Source organism: Sus scrofa, chromosome 9 (genome assembly GCF_000003025.6).
Source record: "Sus scrofa isolate TJ Tabasco breed Duroc chromosome 9, Sscrofa11.1, whole genome shotgun sequence".
Classification (NCBI taxonomy): Eukaryota; Metazoa; Chordata; class Mammalia; order Artiodactyla; family Suidae; genus Sus; species Sus scrofa.
This window is the reverse complement of record NC_010451.4, coordinates 2,031,383-2,051,843: the sequence shown is the minus strand read 5'-3', so window position 1 is coordinate 2,051,843 and position 20,461 is coordinate 2,031,383. Positions and strand designations below refer to the sequence as shown.

General features: G+C 54.5%; 1 protein-coding gene across 26 annotated transcripts in view; it reads left to right on the top strand.

The window, feature by feature from the left end:
• Positions 1-20,461, top strand: part of PPFIBP2 (PPFIA binding protein 2) — a 156,712-nt gene that overhangs the window by 89,585 nt on the left and 46,666 nt on the right. For 11 of the 26 annotated variants that reach the window (XM_021062284.1, XM_021062282.1, XM_021062283.1 and 8 more), the window contains 3 exons: positions 856-969; positions 13,178-13,309; positions 19,814-19,981. In XM_021062284.1, coding sequence (XP_020917943.1) covers positions 856-969; positions 13,178-13,309; positions 19,814-19,981 — 414 coding nt within the window. Of the gene's footprint in view, positions 1-483; positions 691-855; positions 970-1,928; positions 2,992-6,920; positions 7,882-13,177; positions 13,310-19,813; positions 19,982-20,461 lie in introns of those variants that run through there. The other 15 variants (XM_021062287.1, XM_021062292.1, XM_021062288.1 and 12 more) reach the window with 6 other exon arrangements.

Sequence of the window (20,461 nt, the reverse complement as noted above, 5' to 3'; positions counted from 1 at the left end):
ATGAGCCCTTGGTTACAACCCGAGGCTGTAAAGGATCTCCGTTTACAGCCCTTCGAGTCTTTATTTGGAGGGAACCGGTTCATTTGCTCCTGTCGTCTTCCTGCTCTGAGGCACCCTTCATCCTGGGACCGTGTGCTGATGGAGAAGGCTAGGAAAAGCCTCTCCGTCCGTCCGTGTGTCGGGTGTAACTCACATGACTCAGTGCAAGTGGAGTTTTATTAGTGAACCATCCTGACAGTCCGTGTCCTTCAGAGAGATGACGCCTCCTGCCACTGCGTGCAGTGCGGCTTGTGTGTGTTTATGACCCAGAGTCATGTTTTGGCCTGCGAAGCACAAAAGCCTTGCTGCAGCCAAGCTGGGTCAGGGCTCCGGCGCGCCTGCTGCGTCCCACATTCCTTAGTTGCTTCAGAACCCTCGCCCGATAGGTGAGCCGTCTGCACACCCTGCTGAGAGGGCTGAGGTCATTGGTTAGTCTCCGCAGACGTGTGGCCGGTGCTCCCACGGGAGGAGGCAGAGGCCCCGGTGAGCCGGCTGGGGTGCGCCTCCGGGCCGGGCGCCCCAGGGAGCTCTGCCCGAGTCCAGCGCAGAGGCTGCTCTCGTGGCTGCTGGGAGTTTCTCTCCCGAGTCTGTCGAGAGCAGGAAGCAAAGGGACCAACAAAGTCCAGGCAGTGGCCGAGACGTCCCGGGCGGGTAAGAAAACCCCCGGGGCTCCCTTCGTCCGGGGCACTTCCTGCACCTGCCGCCTGTGGAGAGAACAGCCGCTCTTCTCAGCAGGGTCAGTGCCGTGGCTTCACAGCTCCCCTGCCGCGGAGGCCCAGCCTGGCTGATCCACCCCTGCTTTCTGTCCTGGGACAGGTGAGCGTCCTCACAGACCAAGTGGAAGCCCAAGGAGAGAAGATCCGGGACCTGGAGGTGTGTCTGGAAGGGCACCAGGTGAAACTCAATGCTGCCGAAGAGATGCTGCAGCAGGTAAGCGGGGTGGGGGTGGGGGGCAAGGACCTCGAGACCCACGGCAGCTCCGGTGGGAGAGCCCCTGGCTGGGTCCAGGTTATGGAGCCACTGCTTCCTATCCCGTCCTGTGTGGTGTTTACACAGCAGGTGAAACCAGCCTCGATGGGGAGAGCTGGGGGTGGGGGCGGCGGGGAGGAAGGGCTGGCCCAAGAGGAATAACTTGCTGGGCTGGTTCAAGATTCCCAGGGCGCTTCCTCCAGGCCCGGTTCAGGGCGGGTGCTGTGCACTGGCAGTATCGCCCTTATCTCAGCCCGAGAACCGCGCTGGGCACGCTCACCTGGCTAACTCCTCATGCCCAGGGCACCCTCAGTTCCGGCATGGCAGTGCTGCTGCTCTTGCCCTGTAAGTGGCATCTGGGGCTTTCGAAAGTCAAGCAGCTTGTTTTGTCCAGTTTTCCCCCCTCCCTCTGTGTCGCTTTCTTTGATAAAACCGATCACATATTTCATAAATATTTTAATATAATGTAATACATGTCAAAATGAAAAAAAATTAGCTGCTCTTTTACCTTCAAAGAATTTCTTCAATGTCTGCTTGTTTTCTCTGGTCCCTTTTGCTGGGTGTACATGTGATTGACAAAGTTCCATTCATACCAGAGAGATGCTTTAGTCCTCAGATTTGTTTGTCCAGCCTCATAGACTGAGTTTTTTCCCATTTTAAAAATTTGCCATATTGTTGTCTTTACTATCACATAGAGATTTTGGGGGGTAAAAGTATCATTATTGAATTAAATGACTCTCTTCTTTTTTTTGGTCTTTTCGGGGCCGCACCCACGGCATATGGAGGTTCCCAGGAGAGGGGGTTGAATCGGAACTGTTGCCGCCGGCCTACACCACAGCCACAGCCACGCAGGATCCAAGCCGTGTCTGCGACCTGCAGCACGGCTCGCAGCAATGCCAGATCCTGAACCCGCTGAGCAAGGCCTCGATTCGAACCTGCGTCCTCATGGATCCTAGTTGGGTTCATTACTGCTGAGCCACAACAGGAACTCCTGACCCTTTTACTGTTGAATAGTCAGAGCCTATCATAAATAACAAACTCTAATTTTTAGGAAGAGGGTGTTGAATTTTTATCTAAAGTCTTTTTAGAATCTGTTGAGAAGCTCATTAGAAATTTTATGAACTCTAGTAATATACCTAATTAATATGTTTTTTAACTTGTATCGTTTTTGCATCTCCGTTATTTTGAAAATTATCCGTGACTGAAGTTTATGTATGTATACCTTTTAGCTCCTGGTACTTGGCACATAAAAATGCTTACTAATTATTTAAAGAATGAAAGTCTGTCTCTTAAAATGAGTGGGTTCAATTAGATTACTGTTTATAACATCCCCCCCACACACGCTCTAACTTTCTATTTATTTTTTGCTGTGGTTGGCATAAAATTCAAATCACTTCTCTTCGGAATAGTAATAAACACAGGCTTTGAATATGACCTTTGGTCCTAGGATAAGCATCTTAGTTTCCAAGTGTTTCTTTGAGTGCGTTTGAGGAACTTTTAACAATGTTTTTATGCAAATAAGTCTGTAGAAACCTCATCTGACAGCTGCGAAGCTGTCATTGGTCTGTCCTTTCTGCTGCTTCGTAAGTTACCACAGTCTTGGCGCTATTCGATGGTCTAAATCGTGTGTCATTTCTTGCTCATTACATTCGCCGGAACTCTGCGTGGCCGTCCGAGCTGAGTCTTTCCTGTGGCTCATTTTGTTCTTAAACGTTGAATCTTTCTTTTGAAGATTCGGGAAAGAAAATAGCCTGGTGAAGGACTCTCAAAAGGCAGAAAAGCGTTTTCGTGGAGGGCAAAGGCTAACCCGCGAAAGGATGTTTCTTGAGAGAGCGCAAGGTGTGATGCCAGGGTGGGGACCGGGGAAGGAAGGTGATGGGCCAACTGAGAACACCTCGACAGAGACCAGGACAACGTGCACGGGGAGGGAACGCGTCAGGAAAAGAGCAGAAGGCTGACGGTTCCCGGGGCAGGCAGGGCCTGGTGAGTAACCCTGAGACTGGAGGACAGAACGGGCCCATCGTGGTGCCCGAGCGTCTGGCCGCGCGCTGCCGGGACGGCTGGCACCCGCTCTGGGCAGAGTGTCTGCCCGGGGGCCGAGCCCCAGCCGGGGGAGGCGGTCTCCTCCTTGCACGTCTGCTGGCCCGTCGACTGGATTGAGACCCAACATCCTGGTCCTTCTCCCCTCCTTGCTCGTGCGCTCTGCTGAGCTCGCGGTCGTGGGTTTGCGTGTGCCGTGGGGCGGGCACCCGGCTTGGGGGTTTCGGCGCGTGGCAGCTCGTCTTTGCTACCTCTGCGCCTTCGAGATCTTCCCGAACGTAACCAAGCTACCTCTGGGCCCATAACTTGGGCTGCGCGTCTCTCAGGGTTTCAAGGGTGAAATGAGAGGATTGTGCAAAACTCTTTTCCTGGAGGCCTCTGCGTTACGTCATAGGTGGCATTTGAGCCTCCGCTCCCACTCATGCAGTGGGTGCCCGGACTAGAGATGGTGGGTGGCCAGCCCCAGATGCCACTGCGGATGGTCCGCTGTGCGGGCCGATGCCTTCCCCCGATCCGCCGGACGCTTTTTGAAAAGATGCTGAATTCTTGCACCGTGGCTCAGGGTGATGCCGTCTATAGCTCGGAGCACATCCTGTGTAGGTGTCGTCCGAGCAGGCAGAGACGTGCCGGATTTGACTGTGATATCCTGGGCCCCAGGGCTTGTGGTAGAGCCGGGGTGACTCACAGCCTTGAGCCAGAGAGTGGAGGCAAACAATTGCCTCTTTCTGCCGGCCCTGGAGACCGGTCCTGCCCGGCTGAGCCTGGCCTCCTATTAAAGGCCCGAGGAGCTCTGAAGGAGACCCTTTCACGGCCACAGCGTGGGGTCTTCTGGGGCCTATTGACCCTGCTTCCCCTGGGGATCCAGCGCCTGCTGGCCCTGCACACAAACACATCCTGTCTCAAGGAGGTGGCTGCAGCTCAGCTCTAGCTGATGCTTGTGGAGGCCCGGGGTTCGGAGACATCCCCAGTTCTCACAAGCAGCTGGACACCGAGATGTAAAGATTTAAAGGCCAGTCTTTCTATTTTAAAAACATTGGCAACTAATTTAAATGAAAAAAGTAAAACTGCGATTGACGCAGTATTTACCTTCAGGCCCAGCCCGGCCCCCAGATCTCTGATCGGCAGCCTCTGTTCCAGTCTCTGCTCCCTCGCTGGCTGGAAGAGCCCTGGGGTGACCTGGGAACCCAACCCCAACCAGCGTCACCCAGACCCTGTGTCTCCATGGGCTGCGACCCCTGGTGCCACCTGCCTCGCCGCCGCTGTTCCCCTGGCGATGTCGGCCTGCCTCCAGGAGCCCGGGAGGGAGGGAGTTTGCCACTCACCGTGTGAGCCACGGGCGCCTCAGCCCAGGTTGGCCTGGCCCGGCCCCCACTGCTGAGTGCGGATGTCTTAGTTCTCGTCTGTTCTTCTACACCTGAACCCACCTGGTCTCCAGAAAGCGAGCATGAAGGACCCGTATTAGCCAGGAAATCCGGACCAGGCAGGATTCAGCACAGAGGCAGGACCACGTGAGCCACACATGATTATGGGACATTTGAGGGCAAAAGACTTCTTGTCTGCAGCCTGCGGCAGGACGCAGGGTGAGAAGGGGCAGCTACAAGCATCTGCTGGGGCTGCCTGTGGAAATACAACCTCACAAACTCGCTGGGCAGGCCTGCATTCTCCAGGGAAACTTCGCCGTTAGGAGGAGACATTTCCCAGGAAACGTACACGTGGGTCTTCAGAGGGCCACAGCCTGAGTCTGTTTTCACTGATCTGGGGGGGGGTCAGAGTTCACGGGGCCGAGCCTTGTCCCTCTGTCCCTTAGGCAGGTCAGGGCATCGCCCAGCTGCATCTGTGAGGGCTCTGAACTGGGCTCTGCAAGCCCAGGGCCCAGAAGAACTCCCAGGAATAGTGCTGTGGCCCAGCGCCCTCCCCACTGTGCTGGCTCAGACCAAGTTGGCAGCAAAATCTGTGTCACCGAGAGAGGTGCCCCGACTCTTGATGTATGCGAAGTCCCTGGCGGCCTTGGCTAACGTGGCCTCTGCGGGCTCTCTGGGGTCCTGTAAGCTCTGCCTCTAACCCCTGACCCTTCCCTCCAGGGAGATGATTTCAGGGAAGGAGCAGACGCTGTTCAGTGAAGAGGTCTGTTGCAGAGCCGGCAGCCAAGTGGATGCTCGCCAGGGACTGGCTGTTTACAGGCGTCGTCGGTGTCGAGAGCAGACGCGGTGTTTGCGGCCAGAGAGAAGGCAGGGCGGGGAAGCCGACGGGGCAGGAGGAGAGGATGCAAGCTCCTTTGAGGAACACCCCAGCTTTGGGGCAGCGTGGCAGGACACCAGGCTCCAGGTCCTCTGCCGTGACCCAGAGCCTCCCCGGGGCGGGCAGCCTCGTTGTGTTGGCCGCCTTTTAGGTGAGGCGTGGAGAGTAAGCAGTCTGGGGGCTTCAGTCAGTGGACATGACTCTGCAGGTGCCCCACCGGCTGCTGATCTGGGAGTCAGTGAACCTGTGTTCTTATCTGCAGAGAACGGGGACGGCCGTGCGGACCTGCACTGCCCCCCTCTTAGAGCTGTGCTACAGCTATTTCGCTTTGGTTGAAACTGGACTAACACGGCCAGGGCGGGTGTGGGACCCAGGACACAGGCCCAGTTCCTGCTCTCGAGTGAGGGACAGCGTGCCCGGGTACACGAACCCAGCAAAGCGCCGTCAGCGCCCAGCGCATGCATTTCCCAAGAGCCCTTGTGTTTTACTTTGATTTCTTTTGCTTTTTAGGGCCACGCCTGCGGTATATGGAAGTTCCCAGGCTAGGGGTCGGATCGGAGCCGCCCTTGCCGGCCTACACCGCAGCCATAGCCACTCAGGATCCAAGCTGCATCTGTGACCTGCACCACAGCTCACAGCATCGCTGGATCCTTAACCCACTGAGCGAGGCCAGGGATCGAACCTGTGTCCTCGTGGACACCAGGTGGGTTCGTTTCTGCTGCGCCACAACAGGCACTCCCCAAGAGCACGGTAAAGGAGGTATTTCTACCTCAAAGAGGATGTTAAACAGAGCTGTGCCCAGGACTGAGCAGGAGCTCAGGTCTGAGGAGACGGGACACTGGGTCACGGTGAGGACGACGAGGGTCTGCCAGTCCCTCCCTAAAGCCTCCTCTGGGGGAGTTAGGAGGCCGAGGCGACGGCTGCGCTCAAGCCCCCCTCGTGCGCTGTGGGGTCTCCAGTGGGCGTCGGCGCTCTGCTCCCTCTTGCAGCTGAGGGCACTGAGTTCGGAGCGGTGACTCAGTGGGTACCGAGTCTGGACCCACGCCCAGGCTGCCTGCGAGCCCCTCTCCCTAAAAGAGGCTTTCCCGGCAGAGCCTGGCCAACTACTTCCAAGGGCAAAGGGACACATTTTTTCCCTTTCAAGCCTCCCCAAGGCCCGTCTTTTCCTTCGGGTTTCAGGTTGCTGGTCTGGCTGCTGTCCTGCGTCATTGGTTGGTAACTCCGGGGTCGGGTTCCACCCTTGGAGATGGAGCTAATTGCTTCAAGATGAGGCCTTTGAGGGGGAGCGGAGTTGAAAGGCAGATTCTTTATCCGCTCCAGTCAGGGCGGTTTGCTCGGCGGTGGGAGCCTCATTTCACACCGGGAAGGAGATGCGAGTCTCCTGGAGCAGGTTACTGGTGGCGGTCAAGCGAGGGCTGGGGATCACTTCTGCCCTGGTTTTCCCCCGAAGTCTCATTACCTGGTCCTTCGAGTAAAGCACTAACCCCCCTCCTTCCACACCCCCCATCCCCCCACGCCCGTCCCCTGCCAGGCAACCTTGAAACCATCAGGAGGGCAGACACTGCTGCTTTTGAAACGCTTTGCCCCTGTTCTCCAGCAACCCCCCCCCCCAGCGCTCCCACCTGACTCCTGTACCTTCCCCTCCCCCATTATTGTAGCTTCATGATTCCCAGGGACCCCCGGCAAGGTCGCACCCTGAGGGCTGAGCAGGCACCAAGCCCGGCCTCGGCCTTCGTGCTCTGGACACATAGGCTGGATCCCAGCCGAAATCACGCCCATCTTGGGGCTGAGCACTGAGGATCCAGGGATGTTTTTCTTAAGGGGTAGATGGAATAAAAGAAGCCGAAGAAGATTTTAGAAGCAAAGCACATACCTTCCAGATAAAGATAAGGACCAGGCAGTGACCATGCTGCAGAGATGAAAAACCAAAAGGAAAGATCAGAGAGACAGACCGGGGGATGGGCTCACAGAGACACGGATGGAGGGCGAGTCAGTGGGTCGTCTCGAGCCGAGAAGCAGAAGTCGGGTCTGAAAGCCTGGACCTTGGGCCCAGAACCGGCGCTGCCTCTGTGTCCTGCCTGCTGAAGACAGAAGCTGGGCTGCAGCGGGCAGACATTTTGCTGGGAAATGACAGGAAGATGAGGAAGAAGAGGCAGAAAGTGTGGAGGCTTCTGAGAGCCAGCCTCGCCCACGTGCCCGCAGAGCGCATTTGCCTGAGCGAGCCCTGGGCAGCGGCTGGTGGTCCCCTCGGGGAAGGAAGGTCCAGGGGGCTGGTTCTTGCGAAGGTCAGAAGTGGATCGTGTTCATAGCCCGAGGCCTGGAGGCTGATGGCGAGGGCGCGATTAAGTACCTGTCAGAGCGGGTGATTGATGGCCCTGCCCTGGCGAAGCCGAGCAGCCCTGGGAACTTCCTCCAAGGCAGACGGAGGTGGGGAGCCCAGGTCCCTGAGAGCGGGCGTCGTTCTGCGCCACCAGCTAGAGGGAGAAGCAGGACCGGGGCTCCGAGGACAAAAGCCAGACCCCTCTGGTTAAGCAGGCGGTGATCTGAGTCTCCCAGCTGAGTGGATGGCGTGGCGCTTGGATCCGCCGCGGGAAGGTGGGTCATGGGGGGGGACGAGGAGCAAAGCCTGGACTCTGCATCCTTGGACATGCGCTGCTGCTGTGCAATCCGGAAGCTTGCTGGGCTGGAGAAGGGTTCTGAACGTTCTCAGAACCCGACCAGGAAGTGGGCTGTACCCTTGTGTCCGACTAGCCTCAGAAAGAAGGTGCGGGGCTTGCTTTCTCTGTGGTACGGATTCTAGAGGGACACGTGGGAGCCGACTCGGGGAAGGCTAAGTACAGGGAGTGATCAGCTGATCTTTAAAACTCTTTTCAGTAAACATGAGGTTATTTGGGGGGGGCGGGGGACGGGATCGGGTGGGGTTTAGGGCTCAGGGAGAGTGGAAAAGCTTTGGAACAGTCTCTGAAGGAGCCAGTCAGGTGAATACAAGTTTTTGCCCCGCTGCGCTGGAGGATCCGCTGTAATTAGATCGCGTAAACGCGTATGGAAAGCAGTTGGCATCCTTTAGTGACTTCTTACCAGCAATTCTCAGGCCACGGGGAGTGGAAACAGGGACAAAAGCCTTTGAGGTTTGGTCTGGACTGGGCTCTTGTAAAGCAAATATGCTTGGGACCTAGGGGCAGGGATGATTCAGATGAAGGGTTTTCTGGAATGACAAGTCTCAAAGTATAAGGTGAGTAAGGAGGCAGATATTGCCGAGAGGAAGTTGATAAACCAGGAAAATAGGGCGTAATTAAGTAACCAGTGGCCACAGAGGAAGAAACCAAAGATTGGCCAGTTGAAAGGTCAGAGGGGAGTCTTCAGCTCAGTGGGCTAGAGACCTGATACTGTCTCCGTGAGGATGCGGGTTTGATCCCTGGCCTCGCTCAGCGGGTTAAGGATCCCGCATTACCGCGGGCTGCAGCATACATAGGTCCCAGATGCGGCTCGTATCCGGTGTGGCTGTAGGGAAGGCTGCAGGTGCAGCACCAAATCCAACCCTAGCCTGGGAATGTCCACAGGCCACAGGTGTGGCCTTAACAATTAAGAAAGTCAGAGGATTGTGGCCGGAGGAGAGAATTGATGAGGGCCAGGCTGTGGCCGTCCTGCTGAGAAGCCGCAGTGACGTGAAAGCAAAGCCTATTGGTATTGAGGTCCAGGCGCCAGGGTGGATATTGAGGGGACGGTTGCACTACTGAGCAGAGGAGGTGTGTCCAGAGTAGGTAGAGAACTGCCGATCCAAACACAGAAGCCTCTAGGGCCGTAGGAGGCTGTCTTGGGGTCTGGATGTTTGGGGAGGCTGTGGCATAACCGAGTGGCGCCGCCTTGGAGGAGGAGGGCAGGGGCGAGTGATGTGGAAGCGGTCTTCGGGGAAAGGTATTCTGTGTGTTGGGCTGTTGGAGCAGAATGGTCTTGCTTAGATGCTGAGAAGGACTGGTCACGTCCTGCAGGAGCCAGGATTCCGTTTATGCTGGAAGCAGAAAGACGAGAATGCAGGGTATGTAAATCCCCTGAAAACAGCTAGGCTGGAGGTGACAGTACACACCAGTGGCTGGAGGCCATGCTGGGCCTGGAGATGGGGCAGTGGAGCTGGCCTGGCCGGCGGCTGTGGAAAGCTGCTTTTGCATTCAGAGAGTGGGACAGTACTTATTAATGACAAGGACCAGGGGTGATGGTAATGAAAGCAGGAAGCATGTGCTCAATAGTTAGGAGCTGGGAGAGAGTAGAAGTTTTGTAATCAATGGTGCATGTGAAGTTGAGCAGCCCAAGTTGCTGATGAAAACGTGGGTGAGTCCAGCTGAAATATCTACTTAGGAAGGTAGCGTGACCATTGGAACCCCGGCAAGAACAGTTGGAATGGCTGTTGGAACTTGAATGCAGCCAGTTATACCATTAGTATGACCAGTCATAACCTGGCAGTTAAAGCAGCCGGAGGGGTTTTTGGCAATAATGGAAACAGAGTAGTTTCTTAGCTTGCAAGAGAGACACCTTCTGAGGCGCTTTTGAATCCCACCAAAGCGGTATCTTGAATGCTGGTCAGTAGACATTTGCGTGGATATCAGGTTAGGCCATGCACGCCCTCCTCAGCAGGGGCTTGAAACTCTCCTATCCCTCGGCCTTAGTGTCTGGTAGGTTTTGTTTTTTGTTTTTTTTGTCTTTTTAGGGCTGCGCTTGCGACATATGGAAGTTCCCAGGCTAGAGGCGGAATTGGAGCCATAGCTGCCGGCCTACGCCACAGCCACAGCCACAGGGGATCTGAGCCGCATCTGCAACCTACACCACAGCTCATGGCAACGCTGGATCCTTAACCCACTCTCGAGGCCAGGGATTGAAGCCGTGTCTTCATGGATCCTAGTTGGGTTTGTTACTGCTGAGCCACGATGGGAACTCCTGGTAGATATTTTAAAACATACTCACTGAACAAATGATCAAAGTCTCATGGAAGAAAAGTTCTCCGTTCTCAGCACTCCGGAACCATCGTTATTATCCCATGGACCTTGAGCTCTGGAATTGCTCCTTTTCCTCTTTGCACTGGTGGCTGGGAAGCTCACAAACACATCACACTCCATCTCTAGCTACTTGAGGGTATGAGTTTAATTTTTCATTTTAATTTTTTAAAATGAAAAATTTATTGGGAGTTCCCATCGTGGCTCAGTGGTTAGCGACCCTAACCTGCATCCATGAGGACACGGGTTCGATCCCTGCCCTCAGTGGGTAAAGGATCCTGCGTTGCTGTGGCTGTGGTGTGGGCCTGCAGCTACAGCTCCGCTTCAACCCCTAACCTGGCAACCTCCATATGCTGCAGGCGTGGGCCTGAAAAAATAAAGACATAAATAAACAAAAATAAATTAAAAATTTATTGGAGTAGAGTTGACTTACTATGTTGTGTTAGTTTCAGGTGCACAGAAAAGTGAATCAGTTACACGTACACTAAATCCATTCCTTCTCAGATTCTTGTCCATGCAGGTTGTTGGAATGTTGAGTGGAGTTCCCTGCGCTGTTGGGTGGCAGGTCCTTGTCAGTTCTCTGTTTTATGTACGGTAGTGTGTAGGCCATGAGTTTTACACCAACGATCATTCTGGCTTCGATTTCTTTCCCTACTTGCTTAATTTGCTTGGATCATGTGTATAGGCAAAGCCCCTGAAGTCATTTTTGGAGAACAAAGCGGGTAGGTGACAGGATGGAGAGAGAGAGAGACGCAGAGGAGGTGGCGGAGGCAGAAAGGCAGGTGGGGGTGGGGGGAGGCTGGGTGAGAAGGCAGTGTTGGGGGTGGCATCCTCATTATCCGGGGACTGCTTCAGGGCCTTTTAAGGCCCGCATGGCCTTAGCACCAAGCCCAGCCCGTCGTACCTGCTCAACAAGATCCTGACAGGTGGAGTGGCTGTTTTCTGGGCTCCGTGAATATTTGTGGATTGGCTTTTTTCAGCCTGTATCTTTTATTTCCGTTGACATTCTTGGACTTCTTCCTCTGTTTGGGAAGCAGTGTGATGCATCAGACAGAAATGAGTGTTGGAGCCAAACAGACTGGGGGTTGAAAACCGACCCTGCTGTTGACTGGCGTGTGCCCTTGGCCAAGACAGGCCGCTCTCTGGGCCAGTTTTTTCATCTGCAGCATAGGGGTGATGGTGTTTACTGCCCAGTCCTGGGAGCGCTTACTGAGGGGAGTGTGTGAAGTGCCCTGTGGTGTGTAGCCCAGAGGGGCCGCTTAGGGAATCCTTGCCCCCTCCCACCCCCGCCATTGGACACACTTACCGGGCAGCTGCTCATGACCAAGTGGCCCACAGTTCTGGCACGGGGCACCATGGCCTTGGCCCCATAAGCCAGCCTCCAGTCTGACTGGGCTCCTCAGCCCCTACTGAGTTCATTTTACTGAATTCTTTGGCTTCTAGATACTCATCCCCTCAGGTCAGCAGATGGACAGGTCGCAGCCTGTCTTTCTGAGGTACGTGTGGCCTTTGGCCTAGGGAATCACGTACCCAAGTTGAAAATCTGTGTCTTGGAGTTCCCGTCGTGGCGCAGTGGTTAGTGAATCCGACTAGGAACCATGAGGTTGCGGGTTCGGCCCCTGGCCTTGCTCAGTGGGTTAAGGATCCGGCGTTGCTGTGAGCTGTGGTGTAGGTTGCAGACTCGGCTCGGATCCAGCGTTGCTGTGGCTCTGGCGTAGGCCGGTGGCTACAGCTCCGATTCAACCCCTAGCCTGGGAACCTCCATATGCCACGGGAGCGGCCCAAGAAATAGCAACAACAACAACAACAAAAAAGACAAAAGACAAAAAAAAAATAAAAAATAAAAAAAAATAGAAAATCTGTGTCTCGTGTGGTTTGCTGTATGACTTGAGGACAGTTGGGAGTCCGTGAGGTGGCAGCTCCGGGTCAGACCGCTGCGATCACCGTTCTCAGACTGGGGTCGGGTCCCCGAGGCAATGGGAAGGTTTAGACCGTGGCGTCTGCTCGTCGGCTGGTTCCTGTCCTAGTGCCACGCCGTGGTCTCCTCGCTGGGACCTGTGTGTCCTGCGTCTGCCACGCCCCAGGATTTAAGGCCTTTGGCCCGTGGAGAAATGTTACCCCTGGCCTTTGAGGGCCTCATAGTTGCCGGTTGTGCTGAGCAGGTGCTTTGCTTGTCAGCTTTGCTTTTGGTCTGATTTATGCTTATTAAGTGTATGAGTTAATGGCAGGTTGTTGACGACTGTTCTGGGCTCGGCGGGACTGCTGCTCACTTCTCCTGGTCTGTCCTCATGGTGGGGAAAGGACAGTCGCCTTACTTAGTTCCACAGCAGCCAGGAAGTAGACGTATCTCGTAAATAAGACTCCAATATGACTGTGTGATAAATATCCACTGACTGTCTGCTGTCTGTTCTTGCTCCCTTGTGGGGACATTGCAATGAGGTCTCACTGTGACGTGTGGAAAACTGGGCTCAATACTGACGGAGGCCAGGAGGTGATATGGAAACTGTGGCTTAGAAAAATATCAGTCCCATAAGCTTGCTTGATTGATTGATTTGCTTGTTTTGGGGGGAGAGGATCTGCCGCTTTGCCTGAAAAATAGAGGTGGAACAGTTTCATCCGTCGAGCAGACAGATCCATCTTTCTCTACCTGGAAATAGTGACTAAGGACAAAGGGGTTTTCTGAGAATTGGGGCTCGTATTGTCTCGCAGAGCAGAGGCGGGGCAGAGGGGCTGTGTCATCCCCGAGGGACCCAGCGTCAGCCCGGGCCTGTCCTCAGTCCGGCTGCGGCTCATCCGCAGACGTTTCCACGCACCGTGGCGAGCGTGCCTCACGTGCTGTGGGGGGCGCTAGAGCTGCTCGTGTTGCTGTGGAGGGTTATAACGTTGGGCTCCGTTTTCGCCTGCAGGAGTTGCTAAGTCGTACATCTCTGGAGACCCAGAAGCTCGATCTGCTGACGGAAGTGTCTGAGCTGAAGCTCAAGCTCGTGGGCATGGAGAAGGAGCAGAGAGAACAGGAGGAGAAGCAGAAAAAAGCAGAGGTGAGTGGGAGACATCACGTGCTGGGGGGACCCGTACTGTCCGAAGCTCCGATCGGGAGAAGCAGCCGCGTGTGGCCTTGGGCTGCCTTATCAACCCCAAGCCTGGCAGCCACCGGGCGCCAGAAACATCGATGCGCTAGAGACGCAATGATGTGTTAATACCAAGTTATCAGGTTTTGCTGTGGCTGCACATTTCAGCAAGGCCCAAACCACCCACTTTTGGCTTTAAGGCTTTCGCTTCCCTCAAGCTGCAGACAAGGATGGGGAGGGGAGAGTGGCGGAAGGAGGACCAGACAAGACCTGGGGGACCCAGGACGTCTGCTGTGAGCGCCGCGGTAGGGACCAGGCAGGGGATGACGGCGGCTGCCCAGCAGGCCACTGTCACTCTCTCGGGGTCTGGAGGCACCCTCTGTTCCCTGACTGCGTTTCCCAACCGGCCGGAGTCCTTGGGTCACGTGCTTCTTTTCTCCCGCTGCTGAGCCCACGCAGAGGCTCTCTCTTGGAGCGCGTTTTCCGTGTCTTGTCTTGCTCTTGCTCCATACTCAATTGACCAGAGCCTTTTTATGGATACACGTTTTGGGTAAATTTTGGGCCCCGAGCTCCTTGATTTGAGAGAGACCAGGCTGTTTTAACCCCAGGTCATCACCTTCCACGTGCTTCTACCTGCAAGTCCCTGTTTGTTTCTGGCATCGGGAGATGTGGAAAGAAGATAGCCGCAGAAGCACCTTGGCTCAGTTAGTGACCTAACTGCTTACCAGCCCTTAGAACTTCAACAAGTTAACTACCTAACCCTTTTGAACTTGAATTTCTTTATCTGTAAAATAGGTAACCATGTGATGAGATAAGGCACACAAAAAAAAAAATCTCAAAAAAGTTAGGTCTGTGTCGCAGGGTCCTTTGCTTCCACGCAGGCATCTCTAAAACCTAAAGACGGATTTTGTTCTTTCGGTTAAATGCCAGTATCATCACGTCCTGACCCTGGGCACCTCTCTGTGTTTACTGGATAAACACTGGTGACTGAGACACTTGTCATTCGTGGGGCATATTCCTTGCGTTGTTTTTGAGAACATGCCCATTAGTAAGAAGGGGAGTTGCCAAACGAAAATTTATCTCCATTAGGCTGCGGGCACTATCTTCTAGAGACTAAGAGTGCAGGCTCGTGAAGCACATCTTCTGGCTGTAATCCAGGCTCAGCTCCTCTGTAGCTTTGCGATCTTAGGCAAGTTATTAAGCCTCCGAAACCTTTCTTTCTTCTTCTGTCAAATGGAGATAGTAGTACTTGCTTTCTGCTCGGTGGTTCTGAGGGAGGAGTGAGATAATGTACATGCATAATCCTTAGCACGGAGCTGGCCACATGGTAATAACTAGCTTTTATCAGTTACTGACTGTGCGGTTACGCCTGCTGGACATGGAAACACAGATCTAGCTGCGTTATTGCCCTTCTGCAAAGTTCACGCAGACCGAAAACTTATCTGAGTGTCAGTTGTTGATAAATGCTGCTGCTTAAATGTTCAGAGGGAAGCAATGGAATTTTCTCCAGGTTTTAGAGTTATTTTACCCATATTTCCAGCTGTGTGGTCACATGTGGATATACTTTCAGGCTTGGAGGCAGAATTGAATAAACTCTGTCAGAAGGCCGAAAGGCGAGCCGCTTAAGGAAAGAAAAAAAGAAGGAAAGACAAGAAAGAAAAAAGAAGGAAAAGAAAGAGTCACAGCACTGGCAGGACCTAGAGTTTAAAAAGCTGGTATTACTGGAGCCAGATGGCTTGACCATGTCGTTAGAAATCGGGCTGAGTGTATGATTCGGTTCTGTTCCAGCCTCCTTCTCAGGAAGGCCTCCCCACGTGGGGGCAGAGATGGCCAGCAGCGCCTCTGCATGTTACCGGCCAACTCCTGCAGAGAGAGAGAGAGACTTTCTTAGGAGTTAGCATCTCACTGGGCCAGTTTGGTCACGTGCCCGGTTCTGAACCAGTCACTGTGGGGAACATGGACCCACGCATGGGCCTGTGTGTGTGTGTGTGTGTGTGTGTGAGAGAGAGAGAGAGAGAGAGAGAGAGACCACTGGGGAAAGAGCTGAGCCTGTACCGAGCTGGGGCGGCCCAGTTTCTTAAGAAAGAAGGGGAACCCCCGTGTCTAGGCCAAGTGCCACCAAGGTGGTCATTTTTCCTTTTCCATAGGTTTACTTTTCAATCCGAATTTTTGTTTTCGTTTTCTGGGAGGCTGTTCACACATGAGGCCACATAAACCCTGAGCTGCTGGCCTCAGTCCGACCAGATAAGAGCCCTTCCCAGTTGCTACTACAAACATTAGGTTTCCACACAGAGGCATTTTTCAGGCTGTTCAAACTTGTGATCCTCAGCAAACAGCCACATGACCTGAAACAACTTTCTCCTTCTTGCCATTAAACATAACCTTTGCTGGTGTGCCAGAACCTCCGCCGCTCTTGGTCACTGGAGCAGCCGAGGCTTAAAACCAGGCGGAGGACTCTCTAAGCTGCCCCATTGTCACGTGCGTGGACGTGTTTGGGCGGGAGGCTGGCCAGCTCAGGTCCCCAGAAGAAAGAGAATGCTGCTTTCCGTCCTTCCCTGCTGCTGTGGGTCCTTTGAATGTGCTTAGCCTAAGGCCTGATTACTTGTGGTTTGAAAGAGGCAGGAGGTTTTTTTTTTCTGCAGTAGCTTGATCTGAAGTGAACTCCTCTCCGTGTAAAAAGCTCAGGCTTTATCCTAAGCCAGTAGCGTCGCGGTGACTACAGATTTGGTCTGTAATCCCGAGGACTTGGAGGTGCACGCTTCTTGTTAAGTGGAGAGAAGCTGGCAGCAGCCTTGCTCAGGCGTCCGTCAGGGGTGGCCCGGATGGGACGTGGGTGTTTTCTGTACCTCTCCTCCTGGCCTTGGGCCATGGTCCTGGGTCATTGCAGGGGACCCAAGATTGGCCCAATTAAATTTTACTCCGGAAAAGCAGGACTGTAGGGAAAGTGACCGACATGGAAGGTCAACACCGCCATCAGGAGAGTGGAACCTGAAAGAAGGCGACCCAGAGGCAAAGCACACCTTCTGGGTGGTGCACCTGTCAGCGCGCGTCCCTTGGGGGATCTTTTCAGAGGAGGGCGTCTGGCTTCCCCGAGCAGGGGGCTGAGGTCGGATGGCTCCGACATGTACCAGAGCAGTCCTTCCAGAGGGGGGCAGGCACCCAGCATGTGCTGGAAAGTGAGGCCGGCCCAGTTGATCGGGGGATAGCCCAGCGCGCGGAGAACCGGAAACCGCCCCCAGGGTTCCTGGCAGCAAGTGGACTGTCTTAGAGCGCAGGTGGGGGGCGTACTTTCTTCCTAGGGCTGAGGCCATGGAACGGAGGGATTCTGACTTCTGAACCAGGGGCAACTGGAGTGATGGACTCGGAGTCCAGAGCAAAGGCTGGGGCGATTGTGTTTGCTCCGAGAAGAGCTGGCCTGACTGGGAGCGTTTTATTAGCCTTGTTTTGATTTTATTGACTCATTTTTGTTTGTATAGGAAACATACTCCAAATTCAAACGGTCTACACAGCAAAACCTCTCCTTCCATGTCTGTGCCACAGCCCACAGTCAGGCTCCAGTATTATCAGCTTGTTTTGTATCTTTCGGAGTTAGCTTAGACACGGACAAGCATATTCAGGTGCCTAAGTTCTTTCCTTCGTTTTTATACAAATAATACATTACTCTAGACCTTTTTAAAGTTAGTTTATCGAGCTATAGTTGATTTACAATGTTGCGTTAATTTCTAGGGCACAGCAAAGTGATTCAGTTATGTGTGTGTGTGTGTGTGTGTGTGTATACATTTCATATTCTTTTCCTGTATGATTTATCCTAGGATGCTGCATGTCATGCCCTGGGGCCCTTGTTAGTTACCCCTTCTATATGCTGTTTGTATCTGCTGATCCCAGACTCCCACTCCATCCCGCCTCTACCCCCCCTCCCTTGGCAGCAAGTCTATTCTCTGTTAGATCTCTCTCTCTCTCTTTTTCCCTTTTGGGCCACACCTGCGGCACATGGAAGTACCCAGGCTAGGGGTCAAATCAGAGCTGCAGCTGCCAACCTGCACCAACAGCTCACGGCAACACAGGATCCAGCAACACCGGATCCTTAACCCATCAAGTCAGGCCAGGGATTGAACCCGCATCCTCAGGGATACGACCTGCTGAGCCACAACGGGAAGTCCACAGCTTGCTTTTTTAATTGAGCAGTCATAGAGTTCATGTCATACCAAGGACATTGAAAAATGTACTTGATATTCATACATCTTTATACTTGCATTTTATAGTCATCTTTATACTTGCATATTATTTCTCCGTCTCGGCCCTCATGTATTTAACCAGTTCTCTTTTGGTGATTATTTGTTTCCAAGTGTTTGCTGTTCCAAGCAAGGCTGCTGCGAGTAACTGTGACCTGTGTGAGGCGGTTGAAGGGTCAAAGGGTACATGCGCTTGAACTTTTGACAGGTAGGGAGTCGATGTTCCCACCAGCGGTGTGGCAGCCGAGCATGAAGGAAGCCGGAGAGAAACAAAACCTATGAACAAGTTTAACAGGTGGGATGGCGTGGGAACGACTGATCATGGGAGGTGCCCAGTCGTTTCATGCAGAAAAGAACCTTAAAAAAAAAAAAAAAACTTTGATGGTTGGCAAAGCAGGAGCAATAAACTGAGTCGAGGTCACAAAACAGTGATTGAAACCTTATAAATGTTACCTGAACGTCATGACATGGGACCCAAGAATGGAAACACCACTACAAGAGGCTCTGCCCTGTGGGAGAGAAACAGACCCGTTCAGAGGAGATGTGCCAGCCCTGGAGACAAAGTATTGTGAAAATAAGGTGACGTGCCAGGCCCGAGGGTGGGCATGCTGGAAAATGGCACCTCCATGTGCATGGGGGGCGGCGAGAGTGTCCCCGGCGTGCAGGGCATATCATAGGGTCACGTGGAGCAGAGGAGGCAGGCAGGTGCACTCCCGATGCAGTCCCAGAGTGATGGGGACAGACAGCAGTCATGGAGGAGGGGAGAGTTGGGGAGCTCCTCAAAAGCCCCTCCAGCTAAACACGGACGTGTCCCAAAGGTTGGTTCCCCCCCCCCCCCATTTATAGTTTCTGCCTGGAACCTAGAGAAAGAAACCAGGAAAGCTGCCGCTCTAGCTCTTGTGCTGAAGCAAAGGGAGAACCTTGCTTGCGCAGTGAAAGTGCTGGGCACCTCGAGAGTGCGGCCACGGTTCTCGTGAGCGTTCACCCCAGGGAGGGAGGGGAGACTCGACACAGCAGACACGCGCTATGGATGCTGGTTGACCAGGCCTTGGAAAGCTCAGGAGTGAAATAGCAGCCATGACGCAAGAATATTGAACTACTTAAAAAGGTAATTCTGATTATGTGACCTCATGAATAATACCAGTAAAGAGGAAACGCCTAGAGGGTACCTCGAGAGAAACTGGTTTTCAGAGAGGCTTGTGTGGAAGATAGAAAGGTCACAGAAAGTGACCTGCACAACCAGCATCAGGACGGGCAAAGCCGCCGAGGCCAGTGGTGAGGACAGTAGAAAGGCTTTTCGTTAAAGCTACGTTCTTGATAAGATCAAAGAAAGAATGGGCTCGGCCCCACTGATGCCTCTGACAGGTGCACAGAGCTCCGCAGAGACAGCGCTAGACTGTGACTCCTCGTGGCCGCGGCCAGCCAGGCAGGGACCCTCAACCCTTGTCGGGCATCTGAGCTAGATCGTGTCTGCTTGATGTCACTAGGCTCGTGCATCTCTGTGTCTTGACCCAGGCAGAATTATTCCCTCACTCAGCCCGAAAGCCCCACGCTCCTGCTGGCTTAGCACCTGCAGCCTGTTGTGGTTGTTATGTGTGTGTCCCCCCCACTCACCTGGGAGCACCATTGCTTCCTGAGTCCTTGGATCCCTGCAGAGGGATCCCCGGTGTCTGTGGTGTGGATACAGGAAGCCCAGTAGGGCTGCTGGCGCAAGGGGTTGGGAACTGAGCAGGTGTGGCCTCCAGGGGGGCAGTTATTTTTCCAAAGCAGCTGTCAAGGCCAGAAGGTTCCTGAAGGTACCAAGGAGTCAGGCTTGGCGTGGGGAGTGAGGGAGAGCTTGGGGTTGGGGCCGCAGCAGCGTGCGTGCGTGTGGCCCTGTGCGCGGGTGACAGCGTGTTTGGGGAGGGAGGTGGCGTGTGCACACGGGCGTCTGCAGAAGGGACGCGTCCGGATGTGGGCCCGGCTCCGCTGTGGCTGGACTCTGGGCCCCGGAGGCCCACGTGCAAGGCCGGCCCAAGGGAGTGTGGCTCAAGGGAGCTGCCGGAGGGCTGTTCCTACTGCAGGCCAGGCCGGAGGAGCTGGTGGCGCAGGCGCGGAAAACGCCGGTCTTTTGGTTCCTGCGGAGGGCGCGGCTCGGCGCAGTGACTGCGGGGCGCCCTGGCTCCGCCCTCCGGCTCTGCCCCGTGTCCGAGGGCTCCCCGAGTGCTGAGCGCCCTTCTCTCCTCTCTCTTCCTTCCTGCAGTCGGTTCTGAATGTGATCAGTGAGCTGCAGGAGCAGATGCGTGGGCTGCAGCTGGACATCCACAGGCAGATGCAAGAGCGCCTCGTACTCAGTAGGGAGCACCCTGAGGAGGTGGCGGCCCGACCCCAGCCCTGCAGCCGGGCCTGTGCCTGTGGGGAGGGGTCCCCTGTAGGAACCGCACTTAAGTATCCGGGAGCATGCGTGTGGGGAGCATCTCGGGGCGGAGGGGCCGGGTGTCTCCTAACCAGAGCAGTGTGCTGTGGCCTAACAGGGACCTGCGGTTGCCTCTGGGCAGGGCTCGGGCCTCGCTGCCCTCAGACCGAGCTGAGTCCATGACCCTCGCCGACCAGGGTCTGAGCGGGCGAGGCCAACCCTCCGCCAGGTGGCAGCCCTCATCTCCCTCCGGCCTGGGCATGAGGCGTGTCCGGCGCCCCGCGTGATGGGGGGGTTTGTGCAAAAGGCGGGGCTTCGTGATCGCCCCTCCCCGGAGCGACTCAGACGCTCATTCTCCTTCCTGGGCTGGGAGGTGGAATGAAATGTCATCTCAGGTGACTTGTTTTTTTAATTTGAGAGAGAACAGCATTCTGAAAGAATCCTTTCAAGTGTGTTTTTAAAGCGGCTTATCCCCAGTGAGAAAATAGAACCCAG